The sequence below is a fragment of the Cyclospora cayetanensis genome, unplaced genomic scaffold (assembly GCF_002999335.1).
Source record: "Cyclospora cayetanensis isolate NF1_C8 unplaced genomic scaffold, CcayRef3 CcayRef3_contig_49, whole genome shotgun sequence".
In the NCBI taxonomy this organism is placed as follows: Eukaryota; Apicomplexa; class Conoidasida; order Eucoccidiorida; family Eimeriidae; genus Cyclospora; species Cyclospora cayetanensis.
In genome coordinates this window covers 190,556-201,851 of record NW_020312469.1, presented here as the reverse complement: position 1 = coordinate 201,851, position 11,296 = coordinate 190,556, and the positions used below count along the sequence as shown (strand labels likewise).

Sequence of the window (11,296 nt, the reverse complement as noted above, 5' to 3'; positions counted from 1 at the left end):
ACAGTGCATGGCGCGAGCTGCCACACGACAAGCTACACAGTGACACTTTTTACCAGTCCATTTATACTTAGCTACGAATCAAGGACTAATCGAATAGTTACTTTCTTTTAATTTATTTTGTTGGTTATAGATAGTCGGTGCCTCGGTAAGATAAGACGTGTTATTCGCGTGTATGCTAGATGGCTTTTTGCAACTCAGCGTAATTGCCGATGGCGTGTACCGGTCGCAGCTATTCCCATTGCCTGGTCACATGAGGGCTCTGAGGGGCCCGAAAAGGTGGAGTAGGGAGTTCAAGCAAACCACTCATATTTTGTTTGTTTATGCACTGGATCTCGAGCTAAGAGTCACCCTACAACGACCTTAGATGGAGCGGTACAGTATCCACCTAGAGTCTGCTTGATATGCCTAGCACTGGGTGCATTGTGTGTACCAATCCGCATATTGTAGCGAATCTCGATTACGAACAAACTAGTCCGAGTAAGCGTACAGAAACTCTGTGTGCGGCAATACATATTGTACAGGTAGCACTGCACATTTTACTAAAAGCCATTGTCTTCCTTCCAGATATATCCCCATTCTGCTCACCTTGTTCCCACGCAGGTCGGGTCTGAGAGGATGAACAACAGACAGGGTGGACTTTAGTTCACACTGTGAGCCTGGTGTTGGCATGCGGTTGCGTACAGCAACACGTCAAACTATTTTGATATGCATTTCGAGAGGTGTCTAGAATAGTTTTGAACAGCTAAGATTTAGTTGAACATCGAACGATTTATGTCACCCATTCTTTTGTTTACTGCTTAGCATGGGTAGGTTCATGCAAGTTGGATGGCTGCGGTGTGCCACTCTGCAAAGCATTGCTTTGCGAGCTGCGGGTGCTCCCTGTGTGTGGAGTCATACAGAAAGCCTTACAGAGTACACCACAATATGAAAGACAATACATGTACTGCAAAAGAGCAATACTGGACTCGTGATGCACGAGCAGCTGTCGCGGGGCAGGCCTCCCACTACATGGGCGGTCCACAGCGATAACCACCCAACCAAGGATACACTACACGGCATAGGCGCTCAGGAAATGAAAGCGATCGGGCAAGCACATAAGGCATTTACGAAGGCAGAAACTAAACTGAGGTGCGTGGTTTATGGAGCGATACGTGGTCTTCGAAAACTGAGCTGAGCAGGCTACGCGTAGTCTTTTCCGGAAAGGAGATGCAATGGACTAAAGTTCCTCTGTTCTACTGGAAAGAGGGCAAACACTACATATTGAAACATGAAAAGCAGCTAATCTGGGCTGCGACCACTATCTGCCTTCGGAGCCCAACATACAGAAAGCGTTCAGAGGGTTGATGCAGTATTCAACGTGTTCCCTGGATTATGTTTCTTGTGCTCACGCCTATTTGCGGGAAGTACTGCACAGTAAGTTCATTTGCACGTATTCTGGAATTGATAACCGCAGACATGACCCACGCCTGTTTTTGCTACAACACCAGCAGCCGACAGGATCTGGTAGTGCTGCCAGTGTTGCCGTTGGTGGCTCCGCCGTACAGCCCCTGCTGCTGCCGATGCAGTTGTTTCCTTACGATTCTTCGTTTTGTTTCTCTGGGAACGCTGTAACAATAGCAGAACCAAGAAAGCCAGCCAGCTCTGCAGCAGCAGGCAGCAGCAGCCAGTGAGCAGCAGCGGCTGCAGCTGCAGCAGCAGCTACCTTCGTTGCACGGTGTTCTCTATGATTTAGACCAGACGAACGACAGAAGCTGTTTGCCCTCAGCTTAATAGGAAGAGCAGGTGTATCTGTTGCCGCTGCTGCTGCGGCTGGACGCGTTCCCTTCAGCAGCCACACAGCAGCAGCGGCAGCAGCAGCAACGCAACCACGGCGTTGCAGCAGCGCCACACAGCAACAGCACAGCAGCTGCAGTTGGATGTGTCACACAGAAGCAGCTACAATTGCAGACCACTGCGACGCGCCAGAGAGGGAGAGCTGCCGCTGATTAAGCAGCTGCGCAGCGACTGCTGCTGCCGCAGCCGCAGGAGCAGCAACAAGTGCAACTACCCTGGCAACGCCAGGAGGAGCAGCAACTGCACAAGAACTCCCATGGAGCATCCTCTCGAAATGTCTGACGCAGTTGGCCGCGTGGGGAGGCGTGTGTACAGTGTAAGCACTCCAAATCCTTCACAAAAGCCTCCGCTCTCGGGAACCTCGGTGTTTGCTTGCGTTCCTTTCGCCCCAGTGAAGCTGCTACCGCCTCAAGAGCAAGACTGGATGCAAAGTGGATAAAGCCATCGCACAGCTTTGCAGTTCTCATTTTTCTGCAGGCCATAGAGGCAGTCTTGCTTGGGCCAGAGGGCAATCCAACGGCTTCCAGAGATCCCATCATGGAGGTTGTGACGCAAAGCCCTCAGGAAGCTCTCACCTTTATCAAGTAATTCGTCCTTCACCAATGCATCTAGCCGAGCTGCACACGCCTACTCCCTAGGCATCGAGCGGAGGCTCTCGTTTGGCCTCCCAGCCTTCTTTGGGCGCTGTGCTGAGCGACGCTCGTGCCGACAGCAATAACCCCCCCGCGTGATTTCAGCCTCTCCAGAAATATCTGAATAGCCTTCGGTTCATGCGTGCCTAGACATACATATGCATATGTATGTTCAATCATGCATACACTGTGCATCGGGATGCTGGAGAGCCTGCCTCTGCACAGTAACTTCGCGTCAAACGCGCTCTGTGTTTCGCTCACAGGGTAGTAATGCTGTTCGGAGCAGTCTCTGGTTTCATCATTTCAGCCCCCTGCGCTGCTTATCTCTCGCTCTACTGGAGCGCCTGCAGCTGCAACAAGCCCTTGCAGTGGTACATGCTTCGCCGTACCCAATCCTTTTCTACCCAGAACCCTGAAACTCTCCCCCGATTTACCAGTTGCGCGTCATCCCCTTCGCCACGCCGAAGCTTCCCTGCAGAGGGCAGCAGGCAGAACGACCTCTAGGACTGCTGCGCTCTCCATGGCTCGCTGCGCCTTGTGATTTTCGCCGCAGGTGGGTGGCTGTTTTCACAGCCTTACAGGTGCCTCAGTTACCGGTCCGCTATTTGTTCTTCTGCCATCTCAGCAGCTGCCCCAGAGACAGGCGTAGCATCCTCAATACGTGAGTCTCAATCGTCGAAGGGCGCATGCAGCCAGACGCAGCGACTGCATCCACACCTTTCGACTGGTGTGCGTAGACGAGCAGTGGCTGCCGCATTTGCGCCAAAAACGCCTCGTTCAAAGCCCTTGCTACGAACCAAAGATCGACAGCGAGGCGCAGCGCCGTTGCCGTTGCACGTTCTTGCGGCTCAGGGTGCAGCGCATGACAAGTGGCTTAGGCTGGCGATGCTCAAAAGCCCTCAGCATCCTGTCTTACGGATGGTTCATTCTCGGCGTAGTTTGGATATTCAACTCGCAGTCATGCAGTGAAGCTCCTGGCCTGTGGCGCATCACTGTCACAGCGGTACGTCGAGGGTTTCCTGGCGATCGGCTAAGACTCGAGACTTTCTTTCAAGATTTCTCACTCTGGGCTGGTGTGTGTGCTCAGATTGTGGTAAGCATGGTGCGACTTGCTGCAACGTTCGTCTGTTTCTGGATCTCACTGCCTCCCGCTGCAACGGCAGCTGCGGCAGAAGCAGCAGGGGGAGCAGCAGCTGCGGGCAGCCTCTGGCGTCGGGGAGCCTCTCTAGAGGAGATCCAGGCACTGCCTCTTGTCACATATGCCGACAAGCTGCAGCAGCACCAAGAGCAGCAGAATGAGGAACAGCCCGAGGAACGCTGTCTGCGAGAGCGGCAGCCAAGGCATCCGGAGCACGACTGGAGCAGCACCGAGTAAAGCAGTGGCGATCAGCAGCGCAAAAGCCGATCCCGGAGTCGCTCCCAGTGCTTAAGTGCATCAACGCAGCACCACACCGTGTAGACTTCTTGTCCACTTCGCTACCGACTCTTGCGTGTGTGCTGCTGTACACTGCTCCGTGTTGCTGCAGAGCCCTGGCTACCACCTTCTCAGGCTGCGTGATTTGTCTGTCTGATTTCATGGGACCGGAAACTGTGCGAGTTTTGCGGTGCGGCCACTTCTTCCACGTGGGGTGTATAGACGTCTGGCTCGCGAAGAGCAGAAACTGCCCTTTATGCCTGCGATCCATCTCGGCTCCTACAGGCAAGCTTTAGACCCTGAGTGGTGTTTCCACGTCTGGCAGCAGCCATCGGAGCGAGTTTTCCCAACTGTGCATATCTCCTTGTGCATCTATAGGAACGCTCAACCTGTATGCTCTCCCCAAAAGACCTCAGCCCACTGTGTTTATGATGAACCTATATTTCGGCACTATTGCAAACAACGAAGCTCCCAGCCCAAGAGGAATACTCCTCCTGACTTGTTCGCACTAACTGTTCATGAGCTACGAGCTGCATTGCGTGTTGGGATCCTAAGGGACCAGCGTCGGCGAGGTCGTGTCCACATCTAACGCACTTTTTGCTGTGCGGCTGACGATGCATTTGTGCTCGTGTGCTGCAGAGGGACAGAAGGATAGCTAAAGTATCCGAAATTGATAATATATCTTATGCAGCAGCAGTAGCCTCAAAATAGTGAGTAATTGGGGGGGTTGTGGTCATGTATGGTATAAACAGGGGCTAGTGTGCTGCGGCAGTATGCCTGTAGCTGCTGCAGCGTCTTTTCTGCTTCAGTAGCTGCATCTACGTTGCTGCGGAATTGGCAGCACCAGCAAATGATCTATTCTCGATCTAGTCTACGGATCGATGGCTGTTTGCTTCTGTGGAAACAAAGAGCTTCTATCAGCCGCCTCATCGCAGCAGCACCGTCCGCTGCTGCAAAAGACTGCTGAACGGGGAATGCCCGTTGTGTTAGTTTACTGCGAAGTGTCTCCCGATTGTTGCCGCTGTCAATGTCCGCAGCTGTGGTTGATACAGAGAAACATTTCCCGTGTGCATATGGGATCTGCCGGTCTGCAGCAGTGCCAATTGCTGCTTTTGCTCTAAAGTAGGAATTGAGGACGGCGCTAGAGGGTATTGACATGCTATTGCTGGTTGTTGCTGGAGCTCCTGTTTTTGCTGCACGAGTTGCTGTCGCCATTGTTCACATGGGTGTCTTGCTGGTGCTGCTGCGGGAGTACTGTATCCGTAGCAGTCAGTGGAGAGAGAATTCGTCTTCTGCACTGGCTGGCGCTCATCTAGAACGAGGGACCGGCTGTGCATCGCACGTGGCTGGTGCCGCTGCAGAGGCTGTAGCGTTGTATAAGGCTGCTGCTGTAGCTGGTATGACTGTTGCACTCGCTGTTGTGGGATCGGCCGTAGCGGCGAAAGAGGCTGCCGTGGTTGGACGGTAACGTGTTGCTGATGCTGGGGAGGGTGCTGCTGCAGAGTATACTGCTGCTGACGCACCTGTGACTCCCGTTGCACCATGTTGGGGGGGGCTGGCTGTAGGATCGTCTGAAACTGCTGCTGCGGTATGCTATGCGCCAGCGGTGGCTGATTTTGAGTGCCAATCACGGGCAGATTTTCGAGGCACACCTCTTGGTATGCATTGGCAGCAGGAGTAGTCGTACTGCTTTGCATCAGGTGTTCCTGCTTTATACTGTGGTGTTGCTGTATCTGCTTTTCTCTGATAGCCTCCAACTGACGCGCTGTCTGTTCGGCGCTAACTAATCGCTCGCTCCTCTCTTGCATCAGTTGCTGCGCCGTAAGATGATGCAATTGTAGCTCCTGAAACAGGGGCCGCTGTGCGTAAAGCTGCCGCAGATCTTGCTGCGGTGGTCCTTGCACATTCCGCAGATGTTGCATTTGCCCCAATGAGTCCTGTATTTGCTGCTGCGCGCTGCTGCTAGACTTCGTTTCTTCTTGCTGTTGCTGGGAAACTGGCATATCCACGGAGAGGCATCGGGATATGGACGCTTCTCGAGAAGAGAAGCTACGCTGCCTTCGGAGCAGTGTGGTCCGCTGCTGCGGTTGCTGCTGTGAGCCGTAGAATTTTGACTGGCACTGCTGCTGCGCCGGCTGTGGCTGCAGCTGCTGTTGTTGGAATTGCTGTAGCAGTTGGAACCGTTGAGTTTCGGCGAGTTTCAGCTGTTGCCGCTGCGGCGGACAGAAATCTTCTGCTGCAGAAACACTTCTTGACGGGGCAGAAGACAGACTGGATAGTGTTTTGAAGGGGGCTTCAGTTTGCCGCTGTGTGCTGCTGGCTTCGTAGCTGCTACCGTTGGACGTGCTTGAGGGATGAGGCAGCTGCAAAGGCTGCATCGGCTGCGCTGTAGCCAGATGCCGTCGGAAAACAGTATGCTGAGACATTGGCTGCTCATGATCCGTCTGCTTACCATGATCATGGTGCTGCTGATTCAGCAAGGGGAGAACAGGCTCGTGGCAAGAGGTGCCTATTCCACGGGTAGGGCCGGTGTGTTGTGGCTGGAGCTGCTTCGGTTGCTGATGCAGCAGCGACTGGTGCTGCTGCTTTGCCGGTACTTTGTCCAAGCAGGCAAGAGACTCTGATGTTTTGCTCTGCTGCTGCGTATGTAGGGGCGGCTCTTCGATCTGCTGCTGAGGCACTTGTTGCTGCGGCTGCTCATGTCGATGCAGTTCGTATTGGTGGCTGCTGAAAGTTGCACCTTGAGCTGCCAGTTGCCCAGCTGTGGTGCCGTTGCTGTGGCTAACAGCTGCGGGATACGCTTTTGACGCCTCTGTAGTGATTTTTAGTGGTACTTTGACAGTGTGCACTTCCTGCTGCTGTTGCTGTACTGCTGAATCCCTAGCTATGCCCCCGCACCGCCCACAACGACCCTTTATACACGAGGGCCTTTTTGCTGAAAGCCGTTTCGTAACTGCTTCTGCAGTCGTTGCGCCACCTGGAGACGCGATCTCGACACGAGGGCTTCGGGGTGTTAGTTTGGCAGTGGTTCTGTTGTTGCTACTATGGCAGCGTGCTGCCGAGTCTGGGAGCTTTAACGGAGGAGCTAGGGGGCTATCGGAGTGCCCCAATATCTTTAGATTGCAGCATCGGTTGTGATCTGAGCCTGGTGATGCTGCAGATGCATAAGTTTCCCTGTCGACACCTGCTTTATTGCTGCTGCTATCTCTGCTCTCCCCTGGCGGTGCTGCTGCAGTGGCGCTGCTAGTGTCTCTGTCGCAGCGGCGATATCTGCCTCTGTTCTCAGCTTCACAAACGGTAATGCCGCATCCAATCTCCGGCGCTTGCTGATACTTTTCTGCGGGTTTCTGCTGTTGCTGATGTTGTCCGCGGTGCTCACGGGAAAGTTTCGCAGCCACAATTCTGCGTGCCGCGGCAGCAGCAGCGGCAAAGACGTCGGGCAGTAGTTCAGTCAGGGATGGCTCTTTGAACGATTCAAGCTCAGCCTGCAGCTTCAGCTCCTGCCTGTGCTGCTGCCGCAGCCTAGAGGCGAACCGGCTCGCTACCGCAGCTAGCCGTTCATCCCCAATCCCCAACTGCCTAAGCTCCTCGGCAAGTCCCTCAACGACTTCCGTTTCCCAGCTGCTGCTGCTAGTCTCTGCATTGCTATCGCTCTTAACGCATCCAACGCTCTGGTCTCGAAGGTATCCTCTTGCGCTTATTGCTCCTGTAGTACCTGAAATGTCGCGGCGCTGATTCGGGAGCGCCTGTCTGTGCTGCCGCTGCGGTGGTAAGGCACAGTCGAAGACAGTGCTCTGAGCAGCTGCGAGTTTGCTCCCTTCGCTGCTGATGCTGCGGGAGTGAGCCAGTGCAGATGCTCCTACGCCATGCCCCCTACCAGCGTATCTTCCAACAGAAGGCTTGGACGCCTGCTGGGAGTGCTGCTGTTGTTGCTGGAGAAGCGGTGCCGCTGGAAGAATCACAAGACTCCCTGGCACTGGTGCTGGCGGCCGAAGACCGACCTCTTTCTGCCTCTGTCTGCAAACCTCGATGTGCCGTTCGATAGACTTTAGACAAAAACGACGCGAGCACAGCGGGCAGCGCTTGGTCGGCATTAGGCGCCACCTGCATGAGGGGCAGACACGTGAGGATCCAGCGAGAGCAGGAATAAAGCTAACTAGTGGCAGTGAGAGTCTCAGATGAAACGCATATAGCACGAGAGTGACAAGTGGGTAGCCAAAAAGTACAGAATAGACTCTTACAATGCATGCAAAAACGTGTTGCAATAGCTGCTGCTGATGCTGCTATTTAGGGATCCTGAAATACCTGTCTTGGGGCTTTGCCCTCTGTAGAACCGTGCGGCCACATGCCGGAGCTTTTTTTGGCAACACGTGCTGTTGCTGCTGTTTCTCCTGACTCGCTTGCTGCGGTGGTTCCTGGCTCTCCCCGCATTGCTGCTCTTGGCTATCCTCTTGCTTCTGCTCTTTTAGGCTGTCTGAAGAAACGCTGCGCTTGCTGGTGAGCCTGCCGCTGGTTGCTCTGCTGCAGCTGCGACTGCTGCTGTTGCTCCAGCTTCTTTGCTGTAGCGGAGGTGGATCCCCTGGAGAGCTGTGCAAGCAATTAATGCCCGCATTTTCTTTCGCTACTGCTTCTGCTGATGCTTCCGCTGCCTCTCCTCGTGTTGATTCTTGTGCCTCTTCTGTATTAGCTTCAGCGCCATCACAAGCGCCGTCGGACGCAGAAGAGCATCCCACCGAAGGAGTAGCCGTTGCACGATCTCCTGTTTTGGATTGCGTTGAATGATCAGGCGCTCTCTTGGCTGCTGCGCAACTATCTTCTGAATCTATTTGAAACGTTTTCTGCGAAGGTCCCATGTTGTTGCTGCCCTGGTTCATGCAACTGCCCTCCGAGAACTTGTCCTTTTCCGCAGCACCAACAGAAGCAGAAGCAGCATCCAGCTGGCTCCCAAAGTTATTCCTGCTGCTCCTGCTACTGGTACTACTACCGCTGCTTTCATCGCTATGCTTCCTGGTGTTGCCTTCGCCGACGCTGCTGCTGCGTGCAGCCACACAGCGTGCTGCAGCAGCGGCCCTTGCTGCCGCTGCATCCCTCCTTTGTTTAACGGCTTTTTGCTTCAGCAAAAGCTGCTGCTGCTGTTCTCGTTGCCGCTCTGCTTGCATTCGCTTGAGTATTTGTTCTTGCTGGCGCCGCTGCTCCTCCAGTTGCTCTTGTTGTTGCTGCTTCAGTCGCTGCCGCTGTTGCTTTGCCTGCTCCTGTCTCTTCGCTGCTTCGCATATCTTCATATGTTTTTCAATTCGAGATCCAGCAAAGCTCCTACGAACCACAACCAAAAACATTAGCTTCCCCTGTTAGTGCTGATTTACGTAGATAGGTAGAGGGTATAATCATTTTGGTCTGCTGCTCAGGTGGTAGTTAGCTAACCAGCTTGCTCGCTCCGTCTTCACTAACCTTAGACAACAGCAGCACTGCTGCAGGCCATGTGTTTGCTGATTCTGCTCCTCATGTAGCATTTGCTGCTGCCTTTCGATTGCCTCTTCGAAGTCGTCGATTCCCTTCAAGGGAAGCTCATCTAGCTTCACATCATGCTGCAGCTCTGACGCATCTCGATTGTGGTTCTGGCCACCTTGATGCTGCAAGCTTTGTTCCTCGTGCTGTTGCTGCAAAGTATCGAAATTCCCTACCAGCTCAGCGGCCCTCCCTGCTGGGTGCTGCTGCTCTTGATCAGCTGTCTGCAGCAAAAGTAGTGGAAGCACCTGCACCATCACTCACACTGAACGGACGAAGAGCATAACTTCTTTCTAGCGGCTTAGTCCTACCAGAACAACTCCCACGACTATTGTATTCGCTGCTCGCATGGGCAGCGATGACGTATCAGCAGAACTAGACCGCGATTTCGCGTACATCAGCTGCCCTTTCAGCTAGGCTCATCGGACTCTGAAGCCACCCAGTTTTTCTCTGCTCCATCTGTTGCTGCAATAGCAGCAATTCCATGTGGCCCCTGCTGTCTTGTCTCCCTGAATCCAACACTCCCAACTGCGGCTGCTTCTTTCCTGGAGAATCGATATCGGCCACGCTGTTGAGTTCGCAGCCTCTACTGCTGAATTTTGTTGCGGCTGCATGATCTTCGTCGAGCAGCTGTGGCTGCTCCTGTGTCGGTGGAGCTTCGATAGAGCTTGGAGGGCTAGTGTGGCTAGTGGGTAGCCGCAGCAAATCGCTTTTGCTGCTGGTGCTGCTGCAGTTGCTTGTGAGTCTACCGGCGCTGCTGGAGTTGCTCGTACGCCATTCGTTTTTGCGGACTTCTTCTGATGCGAAAAAAGGAGTGGCAGCTTGCTGTTCAAGCTGCTGTTGTTGCAGCGCCTGCTGCTGCTGGGGCTGTTGCTGCGCAGCTAGCAAAATCGCTGCTGCCTGCAGTAGCAACGGGCTCTGAATAAGCTGCGTAGACACAGGAATGTTTCCTACAAGCTTTTGCAGAGGGAGCTGGTGTTGGTGCTGCTGCTGTTGTGCGTGCTCTATTTCAGAGGCCTGGGAGACAGGGTGTCTGGACTCTGTTCCTGTTGTTGGTGCTGCGGTTCCCTCATCAAGCTCCTCTGAACTCATTGTGGTTGCTCAAAAATATGACAAAGACCAAAATAAGAAGAAGCTGCCGCAGTAACAGCTGTGCCTAAGGCTCCGGCGGGAACCACTGAGGTGGCGGGATGCCTCGAGTGACAAGTGTGTAGAGAAAAGAGTTTGATGTTTCATACATATATGCAGCACTGAGTGTTTAAGTATTTTTAGCATGAAACCATTTTTAGTAATTGAGTTTACTACTAACGTGGTTCCCGAGGTAGATTGGGCTATTGTCCCTTCAGGCCAGTGGTCGGCGGTGTCGCTTCCGCCGCAGCAGCACAGAGGAAGGAAAGACGCCAATTGATGCGGCGAAAAAGCATTCACATACAATATTTTAGACACAAAGAGGCATATAAGCAACGCAGATGGACAGACAGAAGGAAGCTGTGGCAGCAGGAGCTGCAACTGCAACAGTCCAGTCTCCGGCGCTGCAGCAGCAGACGCGGCCTAGAAGGCTTTTCCTTCATGTGCAGTGACACACTACTTTCCTGCATTGCTGAGCACAAGCTATGAAGAGTTTTTTAAAACATGCGCTTAGTGGCTTAAACTCTAAACGCTGAATCCTAGACGAACTCGCATCACTCACCTCTCCCACCTTTGTTTCAGTTGCTACACGATACCCTAGAGGACCTCAATCAAGCATGAGCAGCAAGCCCAATAGCATCATCTGTAAGGCTCAGGGCCGAATTTGTGTGAATATGTGTCTGCTATTTCACTTCATAACCTATATGGGTGCAGAATAATCAAAGCAGGAAACAGGGAAAGAAAAACATCCGGAGTTTCAGGTAGCACGTTGGCTTATCAGAGG

The 11,296-nt window shown here is 53.4% G+C and overlaps 2 protein-coding genes across 2 annotated transcripts; one reads left to right on the top strand and one right to left on the bottom strand.

Annotated features, from left to right (window-relative positions):
• The first annotated feature begins 924 nt into the window (after positions 1–924).
• Positions 925–3,840, top strand: LOC34619477. The gene is made up of 5 exons (XM_026334733.1): positions 925–1,022; positions 2,121–2,417; positions 3,019–3,126; positions 3,318–3,468; positions 3,553–3,840. The coding sequence occupies exons 1-5, from the start codon at positions 925–927 to the stop codon at positions 3,838–3,840; spliced, it is 942 nt and encodes a 313-aa protein (XP_026190518.1).
• An 894-nt stretch (positions 3,841–4,734) lies between these two features.
• LOC34619478 lies at positions 4,735–10,476 on the bottom strand. The gene is made up of 9 exons (XM_026334732.1): positions 9,761–10,476; positions 9,328–9,516; positions 8,185–9,192; positions 7,154–7,983; positions 6,571–7,033; positions 5,850–6,150; positions 5,511–5,720; positions 5,135–5,360; positions 4,735–5,084 (listed from the first exon to the last, which is right to left on the bottom strand). Exons 1-9 carry the CDS (start codon positions 10,474–10,476, stop codon positions 4,735–4,737), a joined length of 4,293 nt encoding a protein of 1,430 aa, XP_026190517.1.
• Between the last annotated feature and the right edge of the window lie 820 nt (positions 10,477–11,296).

Bases quoted from the DNA above. Each gene is read 5' to 3' on its own strand.
- LOC34619478 (XM_026334732.1), bottom strand. From the start codon at position 10,476: ATGAGTTCAGAGGAGCTTGATGAGGGAACCGCAGCACCAACAACAGGA. The intron at 7,034-7,153 runs GCAGATATCGCC...ATGCATCTGCAG, and splicing joins TTGTGAAGCTGAGAACAGAG to CATCACCAGGCTCAGATCAC. The intron at 5,361-5,510 runs GTGATTGGCACT...CACCCTCCCCAG, and splicing joins TGTGCCTCGAAAATCTGCCC to CATCAGCAACACGTTACCGT.
- LOC34619477 (XM_026334733.1), top strand. From the start codon at position 925: ATGAAAGACAATACATGTACTGCAAAAGAGCAATACTGGACTCGTGAT. The intron at 1,023-2,120 runs GCGATAACCACC...TGTCTGACGCAG, and splicing joins CACTACATGGGCGGTCCACA to TTGGCCGCGTGGGGAGGCGT. The intron at 3,469-3,552 runs GTACGTCGAGGG...GTGTGTGCTCAG, and splicing joins GGCGCATCACTGTCACAGCG to ATTGTGGTAAGCATGGTGCG.